Source organism: Guillardia theta (genome assembly GCF_000315625.1).
Source record: "Guillardia theta CCMP2712 unplaced genomic scaffold GUITHscaffold_92, whole genome shotgun sequence".
In the NCBI taxonomy this organism is placed as follows: domain Eukaryota; class Cryptophyceae; order Pyrenomonadales; family Geminigeraceae; genus Guillardia; species Guillardia theta.
This window is the reverse complement of record NW_005434582.1, coordinates 123,193-137,532: the sequence shown is the minus strand read 5'-3', so window position 1 is coordinate 137,532 and position 14,340 is coordinate 123,193. Positions and strand designations below refer to the sequence as shown.

Sequence of the window (14,340 nt, the reverse complement as noted above, 5' to 3'; positions counted from 1 at the left end):
GGATCCCAATGTTCCCATCGTAGCTTTCATCGGACGACTTGGTGCCAACCTCTCCTCTCCTTTTCATCTTTTTCGCTGCCCTGCCCTGCCCTGCCCTGCCCTGCCCTGCCCTGCCCTGCCCTGCCCTGCCCTGCTCTCCTTTCCTCTCCGCAACCTTTTCCTCCCGTCTCCCCCCCACTTCTCCTAGTACTATCTTCCTCTTGTTCCTTCATGTCACTAGCTCAAATCTCTTGCAGCCTATCAGAAAGGCATCGACGTGATCGAGTCAATCTTTGGCTGGTAATTCATTGATCTCAATTTCTCCTACATCCTCTTCGCCCTCGTCCTTGCCCCTGCCCTTGCCCCCTCCTCCTCCTCTCCCTCCTCGTCCTCTTCCCTCTCATCTTGCCATATCTTCTCTCTCATCTTCTCCTCATGCTTGTTCAAGGCTCATGAACGGCGACCCCAACGGCGTGACAGGCTACGTGCAGCTCATTATGATGGGAACTGGAGACGAGAAGTGAGAAAATTCCTCATCCGCCTCCTCCCTTCCTCTTTCTCTTCCTTCCTCCATCCTCGTGCATCTGCTCCTCCTGCTCCTCCTGCTCCTTCTGCTCCTCCTGCTCCTCGTCCTCCTTTTCCCCTTTTTTCTTTTTCTCCCCCATCTGCTTCCCTTTTCCTTGCCAGCCTCTGTAACCTCTTCCCGCAGATATGCCAACTTCCTGAGAAACGCTGAGAACAACAACAAAGGAAGAGTCGTTGGTGAATGATTTTCCTCCACATCCCTAGCTCCCTGCCTGTCTGATTGCTTCCCTACCTAGTCTCCCTCCCTCCCTCCCTCCCTCCCTCCCTCCCTCCCTCTTGTCGGCTGCATGACTTGGCTGCTAGGTTACGTTGGGTTCACGTCTGAGCTGGAGCACAAGATCATTGCAGGAGCAGACATCCTTTTGATGCCGTCGAGGTGAGATGCAGAAGCCGAGGAAGCGGGGAGGACGAGGAGGAGAAGTAGGACGAGGAAGCGGGGAGGACGAGGAGGAGAAGCAGGATGAGGGAGATCAGCAGGACGAAGACGAAGAGCAGGAGAATAAGGAGGATGAGGGAGAGGAGGGAGAGGAGGAAGAGGAGTGGGGACAGGTAGAGCGAGGGAGAGCTGAGGGGGGTGAAGGGGAGGTAAGAGCAGGGGAGCGGTAAGGAGGAGCCGTGAGGAGGAAGGAGCGTGAGGGGCTCTAAAAGAATATCTGGCAGGTACGAACCATGCGGACTTCCTCAGGTATTTTTACACTTGGTTGGTTTAATACTCTGAGAATTTTCCTTTTCTGCTCCTGCTCCTGCTCCTCCTGCTTCTGCTCCTGCTCCTGCTCCTGCTCCTGCTCCTGCTCCTGACCCTGACCCTGACCCTGCTCCTGACCCTGCTCCTGCTCCTGCTCCTTCTCCCTCTCTTTCTCCACCCTCCACCTGTTTCTGCTCCACTTCCCGTCCTTTCTCGGTCCCCCCTGCCTCATGCCCTAGATGTATGCCCAGCGATATGGAACTGTGCCGGTGAGAACTACCCTCGCAAATTCTCCAGCTCCAGCTCAGCTCTTCCTCTACAGGTGGTACACGCGACAGGAGGGCTGAAAGACTCTGTGCAGCAGTACGACCCCTTCCAGGTCCTACCTGTTGCTCCTGCTCCTGCTCCTGCTCCTGCTCCTGCTCCTGCTCCTGCTCCTGCTCCTGCTCCTGCTCCTGCTCCTGCTCCTGCTCCTGCTCCTGACTTCCATGTAACTTCTCCGTGATGATGATCCTCGTCCTCGTCCTCGTCCTCGTCCTCGTCCTCCTCGTCCTCCTCTGGCTGCTGCTCATGATCCTACTCCTCCTGCTCGTCTTGCCCCAGCCGCTGCTCCCCCTGCCCCTCCTGCGGTCTTTCTCACTATCCACTCACCTGCACATGCTGCAGGGTACGGGGACAGGCTGGAAATTCGACAGGTGACCCTTCCGACCCCTTTGTCGTGCCTCTGCCCCTGCTGCTGCCCCTGCTGCTGCCCCTGCTGCTGCCCCTGCTGCTGCTGCTGCTGCTGCTGCTGCTGCTGCTGCTGCTGCTGGCTGCTGCTGCTGCTGCTGCTGCTGCTGCTGCTGCTGCTGCTGCTGCTGCTGCTGCTGCTGCTGATGGCTGCTGCTGGCTGCCGCTGCTGCTGCTGCTGCTGCTGCTGTATTTCCTCCTGCACCTTCTCCTTCTCCTGCTCTTGCGCCTGCTCCTCGTCTCACGTCGGCGACCCTGACGTCCTCGCAGATGTGACGCGGAGGGGGTCAAGTTCGGTCTTTGGCATGCGCTCAACACCTACAAGAACCACAAGGAGGCATGGCAAGGTGAGGGAGGGAGTGGAGGGAGCGGAGGGAGGGAAGGTACGAGGAGGGAGTGGAGGAAGGAGGAGGGTGGAGAATTAGTGCGGGAAGAGTCTGGTCGAGCAAAGATACCGAGGGGGTTGTGAAGATCAAGAAAGGAGCGGATACTTCAGGGGGAGGAGGAGGACGACGAGGAGGGACAGGACGACAAGGAGCACAAGCAGGAGGAGGAGGTTGTGGTGGTGGAGGGAGAGCCACAGGATGGGGAGGAGGCTGACGATGAGCTGGTGGCGGAGGAGGCTGAGGCTGAGGAGGAGGTGCAGAGCATGTTGTGGTAGCTGCTAACATTTGTGCCTTGCTCAGAGCTGGTGAAACGCTGCATGCAACAAGACTTCTCCTGGAATCGCTCAGCAAAGAGTAGGAGGAGGAGGAGGAGGAGGAGGAGGAGGAAGTAGTAGTAGTAGTAGTAGTAGTAGTAGTAGGAGGAGGAGGAGGAGGAGGAGGAAGTAGTAGGAGGAGGAAGGAGGAAGGAGGAGGAAGGAGGAAGAAGGAGATGTGCTGGAGGCTACACGCGCTAACTGATGCTCGCAGGGTACATGGAGATCTTCGGGTGGGCCAAGATCGACCCTCCTTTCCATCAACCTCATCGATTCTAATGAACATCTCGCCCCATTACTTGCAAACCTCCTCCGTTCCCTATGAGCCTCTGTCTTGGAACCGGTTGGATCGCAACTCCCAGTATCCCCATTGAAAACACTTCAGTTCGCAGCACTGCCTTCCCAAACGTTGCATACTGAGTCTTTATCATCTGAAAAGCCGCATCTTGAGACCTTGATGTCTCAGTTCGCAACGCTTCGACATCTATTCCCCTCCTCCACACGCGCACCCACAGCATGTCGAGCGCAATCATGGCAACCGAGCTCACTGTCGATGAGGCGATCGCAGCTCTCTACCCAGAGGACGTCTACTCTTCTCCATCCTCCTCCTCGAGCTTGTCGCCAGCTCACAGCCTATCCTCTTCCTGCACAGTCAACCAACGTTCGCCCTTCTCAGACTCTGGCCCAACCCTCGCTTCCTCTCCCCCAAACTCCTTCAAGTCTCCCGCAGACACTTCGGGTGGGACAGATTCCTCGTATCTCACTCTTGCATGCCCCAACGAAGCCCAGCTCTCCCGTCGCATGTGGACGCAGGACGAGCAAGTCTGCTTCCTCGAGGCTCTCCCCAGGAATGTGTCTGTGCGGCAGGTGACGGGGCTCAGAGATGAGCGAGGGAGGCTGAGGGTGGGGCTGGGCAGAGGAGCAGCAAGGAGGATTGCGGAAGCAGTGGGGACCAGGAGCGAGGCGCAGGTGCGGTCTCACGCTCAGAAGTTCTTCGAGCAGGCGGAGAGAGGGGGACGGGACTGGCGGGGCAGTCTGGGGATGTAACAGGAGCTACGGACTATACGAGAGACGGAGAAGGGGGAGAGGGAGCCGGAGCAGCAGGACCAGCAGCAGGACCAGCAGCAGGACCAGCAGCAGGACCAGCAGCAGGACCAGAGGAGGACCAGAGGAGGAGGAGGAGGAGGTAGACAATCACACGACATGTCGGCACTTGCAAGTCCGCAGTCAGCCCAGTCAAGCCGTCATGTCCGCATGAGATGCGCAACCCAAGTACTCGAGGAAACGTATAGAACATACTGGAGATGGAGGATGCTTTACCCGCAATATGAGATATAGTGAAGAAACGCTTTGAAATCGTTTTCTTGCTTGCTTGTCTACACAGGGAGCTGTCTTTTGTTTCTCAACTTTGTAGAGATTGATTTACGATTCATCAGTCAGTAGGTCACAGTCGAATCTGTTCTTCTTAGACTCCTCGATTTTTATTCTTTCTCTGACTGACTGAATGACTGACTCATTCAGAAGTCTGTCAAGTCAGTTGCCATGACGGATCAACTTAGTGTAAAGGGCTCGAATGACATCAAACGACATTCAAGTTCCAGACGGAACATTACAATTCTTCATGCTGTGTTGAATTTCCTGCCATATGTCTCGTACATCTCGAACTTCCAGTGTACTTCTTGAATGCATGAAGTACCCACTCTCAGGTTTGACCTGTCCGCTGCATCTTAATTCGATGATTCAATACTCGCAAGCCTTGCTTTTCTGATCAATTTTTTGCTGTTCTGTGAGGAATGCAACTTTCCTTCTTCATTGCTGGCTTGCAAAACTTCACTCGTGTGCTCTCAACTTCTACCCTCGTGTACTCTCGGACTGACAATCACAAAGAAAGTGAATTCTCCTGAAATCAATTTGAAACGAATATAGTTGGCAATTTTGCACCGCTCACAAAGTGAGTCTACAAGTTGCAAAACTTTGATAATGTTGTTTCACACCATAGTTCGTATGTCAGATCAAGAAACTTGAAAAGCCAACGCTGCCATTCCACGAGCTTCAACTGAGTTCTTTCGATGTTGCACAAATGTCACACTTTCTTCCTTCGATGCTACAAGATTAAACTAACTTCAGATGAGAACAGGCAAAACATGCCTGATCTGGACTGAGTGTTTGGATCATCAGGATTTCTCAGAATGTTTTCATTGATGAACAATTTCGTAACATAGTTCTGAGTATAAAAGAATAATAAATGGGAATGGGAGAGGAAAGGAGCAAACACATTCACTCACTTCTACTCGTGGCTAACTGACTGACTTGTGACAAGTTGATGCCGGGCAAGAATACCTTGTAATGACCTGCAGGATCCAGGTGAAACGAGTGGAATTTTACGAAAACGGATGTATAATTTCCTGCACTTCAGCAGTTGCTCAACATTGAAAGCGGAGCAGTTCAAATCATTTTGAAGGTTTTGATACAATTTTCATCCAATTGAGTTATGTATTCATGCAGGAAACTCTTCGTACAATGAAAGTTTGACCGAATTGCGGTCGAAGTAATTTTCGTTTGTCGAAAGACCCCGTATTTGATAGGACCATATCATTTCTTACTTCCGGGCAGGTTCCGATTGTTTGATCTAGGTTCGACATAATTTCCTCAAAGCAAATCTCCGAGAGGATCATAAGGATGGTTGTCAATGCCGTTGTGAGGGAGATCAGCAGTCTTTTCCACATTCCAAGACAACTGCAGTGAAAGTGGATGACACGTGAACCGATGGGATGCCTCTCTGTTGCTGAGAACTGCTTCCTGGCACCTTTCTGATCACGTTGTTGAGATGGAGGAGGACGGAAAGCAAAGGACAGCGAGGTTCGAATCACGAGACAAAGGGGCAAAACCTCCTCAAGGGCGGCGGCGCTACGAGGTCTTGGGGTAGATATCTCAGCCACCATACCATGTAGTAAAGTGCCCTCAGGATTGGTACCGCAGAGCCCGGCCTGTAAAACGACGTACTACGGTAAAATATCTTTTTTTATCGTTACACCGGTCGCAACTGTCAGCCAGGAGTAAATTGACTGTCAGCAAGGTCACGGTTCTCCCTCACTTCGTTGCGTCCTAAAGTTACGGACCCGTGGTTTGCCCAACATTTTCGTACGTCCGGTGGGTGGGGGTTCTGGTGGGTCGTAGTGAGGGCTCGCCTCAACACTGCGCTCTGGAGCGTTCCCGGGGTCACGGTGACCCTTTCGGACAAGTCCGGATGATGCCGGTACTGCAGGCTGACCGTTCTTACCACTGGAAGCTCAACGGTTGGGAGTACCTGACTGATCACGGATCTCGGCAAACTCACGTGACTTGGCCGCCGCTGGCCAGGCTGAGTGCAGTGCGCGGCGATACGTGAAAGTTGAATCATACGATCATAAGGCCTTTGAGAGTCAAGATTTTCCGAGGGCCTGGAGATCCGATCGGAGAGTCGGAAGCTCGAAGCTGAGCGGCAACGGATGACTGATGCGGCCGGGCGGCCACGCCCGGATCCCGTCCTCAAAGTTTTCACTGATTTTGAAAGTTTCAAGTTTCAGGTTTGGCAATCTCTAATATAAGCCTGACTCTGTGTGAGTGAGACACCGTACTGTCAGCAAGGGCCGGCCGGCCGGCCGCCCCTCAGCCGCCGGGCCGCAGCCTTGCCAAGTTGACTCTGAGCCGATCAGAGTCCGATCCGCCGATTCCGATCAGCGTTGATCGGACCGCCGCTCTGGCAACTTCGGCGGCCGCGCCGCCGGGAGTCCGACTCTCCGCCGCGCCGCCCGGCCGCCGCAGCGGACTCGTAGGCGGACTCGCCGGGAACGGACAGTGAGTCCCGCCGCAGCCGGGCCGCCCGGCCCCGCGGCGGGCCCGGCTGCGATTCCGACCGTAGTCCGGGGGCGGGCCCCGGCGCGGCCGCACGCCTCGGGCCTGCCCGGCCGGCCGATGGATGGATCGTCGGACTCCGAGGCTCACTGGCGAGTCACGGTCCGGGGCCGGACGGTCAGCAGCTCGGCGCGGCGCCCGGCCCGGCCGCGCCGGCCGCCGGCCCGGGCCGGCCCGCCGGGCCAGCAGTGACTGCCAGTGCCCCGGCAGTCACGGTGACAGCGGCGAACTTCAGGAAGTTCCGACGAGGATGTGACTAACTTGCCTAAGTTGGAGTCATCGAGTCCGATCCGACAACCAGTGACCCACTGGCCCAGTGGGCCCGGCGGGCCCGCTGAGTCACCGGGCCTGGGGGGCGGGACCCGGACCGGCCGCTCCGACTCGGTGCAGCAGCCGCGCGCCGCAGCGCGCCGCCGGCTCAGCGTTGCTCTGCACCCCGGCCGGGCGGTGACGGACTGGCCGACTGGGCCCGGGACCGTACTCCCGCCCCGCCGGCCCGGGTCCCCGGCCCCGGCCCGGCCGGCGCCCGGCGCCTCAGCGGCCGCGACTAAATCATACAATGACAAAGAGCTCATAAAATATAATAAAATCACATAAAACAATGTAGCCTTCAATCTCCCAGTACGTAGAAGTATCACAAAGTTTTACACAGCAAATTTACATCGATTTAGGCGTCTATTTGTTTTTTTGTTTCTCAGAAAATAACTCTTATGGCGAAGAAAATGTATTATTGTTTCACCCCAGAAGCGGCCCCCCACCCTCTTCTCACCCTACCCCTGTTGACGACTTACGTTTCGCCTTTGTACCCTCTAATATCCACTTGTGGACCCACCTTTTTCAGACAAAATTCCTCGTTTTATCGAGACCCTACCCACTTCATTAGAATTGACCTTCGATAGGTTCCTTTGCGCCCCCCTACTACCCCCACCCCATAAACCTCACTCTCCCCAAACATGCTTTGGAAGGCATGCTCTCGAACAACTACCCACCCGACGACTAGATTGTACCCCAACTTTCTCATACAAGTACCCCACCCTTGAAGAATGTGTCATTCCTTGCAATCTGTACACCCCCTTTTACAATCGTAGGGGAGGGTACCACCCCCTCTTCATCAATGAACGGTCCTCCTAAAAATACACATTCTTGCAAACTGTTGTACTACCCACCCCCTTTTATCCAGTGATCGTACCCCCCTCGATTTTTAGGACCGGGTCCTTCTTCTAAAACACTTGTGGCCTAAAACTATAAGTATTTTAGAAGGGGGTGGTGCATTTATGATAGAGTTGGCGCAAGCAAAATAAGAGGTCATAACACACAGAGGCAGCGAGAGAATGTACAGAAGATGATTGAGAGAATCTCTACGGTACAATTGACGTTTAATAGCCAGCATTTCTGAACACAGTTTTGATGCAATAAAATATAAACTATTTTCGGGTGAAATGGATGACAGGACACAAATCGGATTAAGATTCACAATAAACTTAAAAACAATAACAGCCAACTGGTAAATGCGGCATCATCTCTCAATCCTTCTCAAAGGTCAATCGGTACACATTTAACAAGTACATATAAATTTTTGGTACAATCTTTTCATATCTCCTTCTACCAGGGCCCCCTCGAGATAGTACGACGGTACAAACTCCCGTACCAGATCCAACAGGACCCACCCCCTTTCTTTTGTGACGCACCGAGAACCATCTCCTCCCCTTTCACCTGCTCTACAGCTCTCTGCACTCCTGCTCCGGTCCCGCTGCGCCCCGTTGGTTCCTTCCTGCCTGTCACTGGAGTTGCCCGGCGGTCCTCCTGCTACGGTAACTCATGGCCCCAACCCCGTCCTCCTGATACCTTCCGTTCTGTGTTGAGTTGCGCCTGCTCTGTTGCGTTTGGGTTGCAGCGGAATTTCTCACAATGTTGTCGCGCCTCTGAGCTCCATGTCCACTCGCTCCTAGCTCTATGATGGTTATGCTTTCGTCTCTGACATGATATCGAGCAGGTACTGACAAATGGCCTCGCTGGAGAAGGCAGGCAGTCTTATTTCTGGTTCGTCTCGTTACAGCTTGCATGATGATACCGACCTGCTAGAAGTGAAGAAGAGTAGGAGCTTGCCGGCTAACTCACCCTTTGTCGGCACGTTCCACCGCGGGCATGCAGTTGCAAACTCTCACACTTCGAGGGCTGTGCTGTTGGACAACGGAGTGGAGGAGATGCTCTTTCGGTGTCCGTACGTGGATAGCCCGAACTCTCCCATGTCAAGGCACTCGTGGAAAGATGCCCTTGAGGTTCTTAACGAGGACCAGGAAGAATCCTCCCACACAGACCATGTCACGGGACCAGCTCCCATCCCGCATGATTCAGAGATTGACTGCCATGACATCGAAGACAAGTTCCTCCATGATCTCTCGAAGGATCTCAGTTCAGCTCCCACTCCGGAGCTAGTTCCTCGGTCTGACAGGAGCCTGTCGCTTGAAGCCAACAAGTTTGTAAGACCAGTCAATCCGTTCAAGGCGAAGGAGGCAGGGCCTTGCCGGCAGAGATCCAACAGAATGAAGCGCCAGCATAGCTTCACGGACATTATGGACTATGCAAGGCTCCCACAGTCCCCTGAACTCTGTGGTCTGCAAGCAATTCTTCCCAAGCAATCGGGTGTGAGAGTCTTGGATAAGCTGGGGGAGGGGACCTTTGCCAAAGTGGTTCTTGCGCTGAACAGGACGAATAAAGGAGACTGGAAAGGGTCGACCATCTTCAGGAAAATCTGGAAGCTCCCTCGAGAGGGTGACCAAGTTGTCTTGAAATGTGTGAAGAAGGAAGAATTTGCTTGCCATGGAATTTCCGTTGAAAGTGAAGTGGATATTCACTCACGATGCAGGCATCCAAACATACCGATGATGTATGGTTACTATCAGGATGGTCAGAATATCATCATGATACTAGACTATGTTGCGGGCAAGGAGCTCAAGGAACTGATGCAAGTCAAGAGAACTATAGCAGAAAAGGAATCATGCATTGTTATCCTTCAGGTGCTAAGAGCGCTTGCCCATATGCATTCCCAAGGGTTTGTACACAGGGATGTGTCTCCAAGGAATGTACTGGTTACAGACACTTCCCGGGCCTGGCTCATCGATCTTGGGCTCGCAACCGACACCAAGGGCAAATCTTCTGCGATGGCTGCATCCTCTGCGATGGGAACCATTGGCTACATCGCGCCGGAGTGCATCATCAACTCGCTGGAGGTTTCGATGGGGACTGATGTATGGGCGTGTGGAATTATACTATACGAGATGATCTTCGGCTTTAGCCCGTTCTTACCGGCTGAGCTTCACAATCAAGATCCTGTACCGTTCCCAGACCCTTCATGGGGCCTTGAATGCAGCCATCAAGTGAAGGATCTGATAGAGAAGCTGCTGCAGAAGAACCCGGCGCACAGGATCAGTTCTAGGGACGCCGTCTGTCATGAATGCTTCACTCCTGATATCGTCGGTTATGTGGACGAGATCTGCGGGACGCAAGAGATCCATGTTGGAGCGGATGAAGAGGTTGAGACGGACGTGAGGAGCAGAGAAGAGGAGATAGACCCCGCCATCGCGAGGAAGACGTGCTTGGCTGTAGACCTCCTCACCCCGGCTACTCTCGAATCCACCAAGGGCGATCACCGAAACTTCATGGCAAGGGTGAGAACAATCGGTCGGTCTGATCAGACTGCTAACACACAGCTCCTCCCGTCCAGGTTCTTGTGAAGAGCGACTCCATCGAAGAAATGCCCGAGTTGCTTCTCCATGACAACGGTGAAGGTAAGGGGATCGTTTCGCTGGAGCGGGGCGCAGCGCTGATCGACCGCCCTGCAGGAGCTGGACTCTAGAGGAGCTAACACACGTTGCCGAGGGATCGGCAGTTCGCTCCATGGAGCGCCCCCTGTTCATATCTGTGTGTACCATATGTCATAATATTCGGTGTTAACGACTCGAGTCATGTTTCATTACCCTATATGTACAATGTCACCCTGCTTGCTGATACTTGAGATGAATACTTCTATTTATGTCAATGAATTTTGAGAACCAAACGCCTCATGCCGGCGGCGGGTCCGTTGCCTTCCTGTGGGGGTCTGCTGGAGGGCTGATGTAGCTCAACTCTTGAATCAGATCTCCAGCCTGTGCGTCATTCAGCCAGGCTGCACATACACGCCTCCTACACGCCTCCCACACGCCTCCCTCCCCTCACCGTTGGCCTCCTGTTAGCGTCCGCCTGACAGCACATGGCGATGACGTCGGCCAAGGGCTTAAACCCGATACGAGCCAAGTCGGGCTGAAGGGCCAGCTGCCTGTGAGCTGCCTGCTTGGAGATGAGGACCTCTTGAGGACGAGGGGAGGATGAGACGTGGAGGACGAGGACGAGGGGGACCAGGAGGACGAGGAAGAGGACGAGTGGGACCAGGAGGACGAGGAAGAAGAGGGAGAGGGAGAGGAAGAGGAAGAGGAGGAGGAGGAGGAGAAGGAGTAGCTGCGTGGGTTACCTGAACGAATTCGTCGAGGACGAAGCCCTGGAGGGGGAGCTCCCCCGTGCACATGAACCAGAGGACGAGACCGTAGCTGTAGATGTCTGCCTTCTCGTTGTAGAGGTCGCTGCGGACGACCTCGGGCGCCATGTATCGGATCGTGCCCGTGGTTCCAGTCATTCTGTAGTTTCCCCCGCTCTTCCCCTTATCAAGCACGCGACTGAGCCCGAAGTCGGAGAGCTTGAGGTGACCTTCCGAGGTCAGGAGGAGGTTGCTAGGCTTCAGATCTCGGTGGATGACGGGAGGAGAGAGCTGGTGGAGGCAGCACAGAGCCCGGGCGAGGTCCGTTGCCCATATGAGCACCTGGGAGACGGTCGGCTGCCAGTCTTGCATGCCGTTCTCGAGCCTCTTCCTCTCGAAGAAGCTCTCAAGGCTCCCTCCCTCGAGGTACTCGGTGACGATGAACTTGGGGTCCCAGTCCAGGCAGGCTCCGAGGAAGAGGACGAGGTTGGGGTGGCGCAGCCGGGAGAGGACGGATATCTCGTGCAGGAACCCATGCTGCTGCTCTACGTTCTCTGCATCCTTGAGGATCTTAGTCACCACGGGCATCCCCCTCCACTCGCTCTGCAGTACGACTCCTTGATCTCCCTCCCCGAGCCTCCTGCCCATCCTCACGTCCTCCCTCCGGATCAGCCAACTCTCCTGCTGCCCAGGACGAGCGTTGCGGGGCTGAGAGGAGGATCTCCCGGCCCCAGCGTCGAGCAGGAGCTTCTGGATCTGCTCGTGTCCGGCACGCACAGCGTCTGTCAGAGGACTCCCTCCCCACTTGTCCACACAGTCCACCCTCGCCTTGATGGACAGCAGGTACCGGACTATCTCAACGTGACCTTCAGCCGACGCAAGGTGCAGCGCAGTCCGGTGGAAGTAGTCGCAGGCGTCGGGATCGGCTCCGTTCTGTATCAGCATCTTGATAGTTTTCAGGTCCCCCTTGAACGCTGCGCTGCACATCCCCTCCGCTAGCACCTCCGACGGATCCCCTACCGTCCCTCCCCTGCTAGCCTGGGTCGGGCTCCTGGGCCCCTGTTTCAGCGCCGACAGGAAGCCGCCGATGGCGGAGAGGTGCATGTCGATAGCTTCCATGTGCATCATGATGCTGTGGTTGACGTGCGGCTCGATCGCCATGTCCCTGCTCAGTGCCATGCTGCTCGTCGGACCCTCACCAATCTCCTCGATGGCCCTGCTGAAGCTCATGGCCCGCTCGCACACTTGGTCGATCTTCGGCTTCCAGCAGTGGACGATGGTGCTCAGGACGCTCCCGCCATGGCTGTCACACGTGGTGCTGATCGTCAGCATGACCGAAATGCCGAACAGCAGGCGCCCCCTGCTCCTCGCCATGCTCCAACACTCAGCCAGGTTTACAGCTCACTTCTTCCCGCCCTCGCCATTCCTCCTGCTGATACTGATAAGTGAGTTGCTGCCGTCCTCTCTCCTCTCCTCTCCTCTCTCCTCTCCTCTCTCCTCTCTCCTCTCCTACCCCCCCCCTGCCCGCCTCCTCCCTCCCGCCATGTCCTTCCCCTGCACAAACTCCCCCTCCCCCCATTTCCCCGCTGCATTTGTTGACCTGGGGTAAAAAATAAATCCTTTGAAGGTTTTCCGAGATGCGGCCGAACAATGCAGGAGCAGGCGAGGGGGAGTGGGCGAGAGGGAGGAGCAGGAGGGAGCCGGGGAGAATGCTGGAGGGTTTGAGAGCAGATGGAAGGGGGAGGAAGCAATCAAGGGAAGTGAGAGGAGGGGAGGAGGAGAAGAGAGGAGGAGAAGAGAGGAGGAAAGGACGAGAGGAGAGCAGGGAGGCAACAGCGATCGTTGCAGGAGGCCAGGGGAGGGCAGGGGGATGTGGAGGGCATGTTAGGATAGCAGCTGTTGATGTGGGAGCTGCTGTCTCAGCTAGCTCCTGCTCCTGCTCCTGCTCCTGCTCCTGCTCCTGCTCCTGCTCCTGCTCCTGCTCCTGCTCCTGCTTCTCTTGCTCCTGCTCCTGCTCCTGCTCCTGCTTCTCTTGCTCTTGCTCTTGCTCTTGCTCTTGCTCCTGCTCCTGCTCACCCCTGAGCTGGCAGATGGCTCGCCGGCTCGCAGACTTCAGCAACGAAGGAGAGGGGATAGTGTGGAATGCTTCGCTCCTGCTGCTCAACTACTTCAGGTCAGAGGACGGAGGCGCCGAGCTCTTGCTGATTACAAGGTGGGATGGTAGGACAAATATGAAGGAGGAGATCAAAGGAAAACGCATCCTTGAGCTAGGGGCTGGGGTGGGGCACCTGGCATGGGGGCTGTACGAGATGGGGGCGCAGGTAACGGCAACCAACACCTCCCTGGGGGATCTCGACGTGCTGGGAGCAAACATCAAGCAGTGGAAGGAAGAGGAGGAGCGAGGGGTCAAGACAGGAGGGAGGGAGTACATCGTCAAGTGCATCGGAGGCTCCATGGAGGAGAGGAAGGTGGAGGGAGGATCGATCTCAGTGGAGGAGCTGACGTGAGGTTTTGCCTCCTGTTGTTCCATCGGCCTGACAACGATCAAACCAGGTGGGGAGAGCAGTACTGGGACCAGTCTCCGCTGTCAAGAGCGGGAGATGTGAAGTTTGACATTGTGATCTTAGCGGAAGTGTTCAGTATCCCTGAAGTACACGAGGAGTTGTTGTGGACGCTGCAGAGATTCTGCCATAGAGATGTTAACTTGCTGTTGTGATTGGTTGTCTAGTTGTGAGATGTGCCGTGTCCAGGTGATCGTCTACTCCATCTTCATGAACAGACCCTTCTCCTTCATGTGAGATGAGATTGTCTTTACAACTTCACTGCTTCCAAGGTGTTGAACGTGTCTTGTAAGGTTCCTGGCCCATCTCGCCGATGCTGGAGGTGTGTTGCTGTTGCGAGCATGTCGAGAGTTCTCATGGGGACAAGCAAACAGGTTTCCGCGTTCATCAGTACAAGGAGACGGAGTTTGACAAGTGCGGGATGGATGATGGTGACATGAAATGATGAGTGTTGCAAGTATGACGATGATGTTCAAGACGAGCTGCATATCATGATGCATCGGTACACGTATGATCCAGAGTGAGTGATGGAGATGATGAGAGAGAATGGGAGGGATGGAGATGATGAGAGAGAAGGGGAGGGATGGAGACGATGAGAGAGGAGGAGCGCAGAGAGCTGATGGCAGGCAGGAAGGAAGGCAGGCAGGCAGGCAGGGAGAGGAGGAGGGAGGGAGGGAGGGAGGGAGGGAGGGAGGGA

At 55.2% G+C, this 14,340-nt stretch overlaps 5 protein-coding genes across 5 annotated transcripts in view; 4 read left to right on the top strand and 1 right to left on the bottom strand.

Moving 5' to 3' along the window:
- GUITHDRAFT_165414 (hypothetical protein) overlaps nucleotides 1-2,975 on the top strand; it is a gene marked incomplete at its 5' end in the record, with an annotated part of 7,258 nt that extends 4,283 nt beyond the window's left edge. Inside the window, 12 exons of the mRNA XM_005824603.1 lie at nucleotides 1-41; nucleotides 237-279; nucleotides 428-499; nucleotides 689-741; nucleotides 868-940; nucleotides 1,225-1,249; nucleotides 1,489-1,518; nucleotides 1,572-1,628; nucleotides 1,916-1,944; nucleotides 2,249-2,325; nucleotides 2,665-2,718; nucleotides 2,893-2,975. The exon at nucleotides 1-41 is cut by the window's left edge and continues 2 nt beyond it. Coding sequence (XP_005824660.1) covers nucleotides 1-41; nucleotides 237-279; nucleotides 428-499; nucleotides 689-741; nucleotides 868-940; nucleotides 1,225-1,249; nucleotides 1,489-1,518; nucleotides 1,572-1,628; nucleotides 1,916-1,944; nucleotides 2,249-2,325; nucleotides 2,665-2,718; nucleotides 2,893-2,957 — 619 coding nt within the window. The 3' untranslated portion in view covers nucleotides 2,958-2,975. The remainder of the gene's footprint in view (nucleotides 42-236; nucleotides 280-427; nucleotides 500-688; nucleotides 742-867; nucleotides 941-1,224; nucleotides 1,250-1,488; nucleotides 1,519-1,571; nucleotides 1,629-1,915; nucleotides 1,945-2,248; nucleotides 2,326-2,664; nucleotides 2,719-2,892) is intronic.
- Nucleotides 2,976-3,194: 219 nt separating this feature from the next.
- GUITHDRAFT_116156 (hypothetical protein) lies at nucleotides 3,195-3,725 on the top strand (the record flags this gene model as incomplete). The annotated part of the gene is made up of 1 exon (XM_005824602.1): nucleotides 3,195-3,725. The coding sequence occupies one exon, from the start codon at nucleotides 3,195-3,197 to the stop codon at nucleotides 3,723-3,725; it is 531 nt and encodes a 176-aa protein (XP_005824659.1).
- Nucleotides 3,726-9,343: 5,618 nt separating this feature from the next.
- Nucleotides 9,344-10,024, top strand: GUITHDRAFT_60129 (hypothetical protein; the record flags this gene model as incomplete). Its single annotated transcript, XM_005824601.1, has 1 exon — nucleotides 9,344-10,024. A coding segment is annotated over one exon (681 nt), but the record flags the coding sequence as incomplete, so codon positions are not given.
- A 1,085-nt stretch (nucleotides 10,025-11,109) lies between these two features.
- GUITHDRAFT_40846 (hypothetical protein) lies at nucleotides 11,110-11,997 on the bottom strand (the record flags this gene model as incomplete). Its single annotated transcript, XM_005824600.1, has 1 exon — nucleotides 11,110-11,997. A coding segment is annotated over one exon (888 nt), but the record flags the coding sequence as incomplete, so codon positions are not given.
- Nucleotides 11,998-13,172: 1,175 nt separating this feature from the next.
- On the top strand, nucleotides 13,173-14,167 carry GUITHDRAFT_144803 (hypothetical protein; the record flags this gene model as incomplete). The annotated part of the gene is made up of 6 exons (XM_005824599.1): nucleotides 13,173-13,585; nucleotides 13,636-13,732; nucleotides 13,833-13,876; nucleotides 13,937-13,965; nucleotides 14,018-14,074; nucleotides 14,121-14,167. 6 exons carry the CDS (start codon nucleotides 13,173-13,175, stop codon nucleotides 14,165-14,167), a joined length of 687 nt encoding a protein of 228 aa, XP_005824656.1.
- Nucleotides 14,168-14,340: the final 173 nt, after the last annotated feature.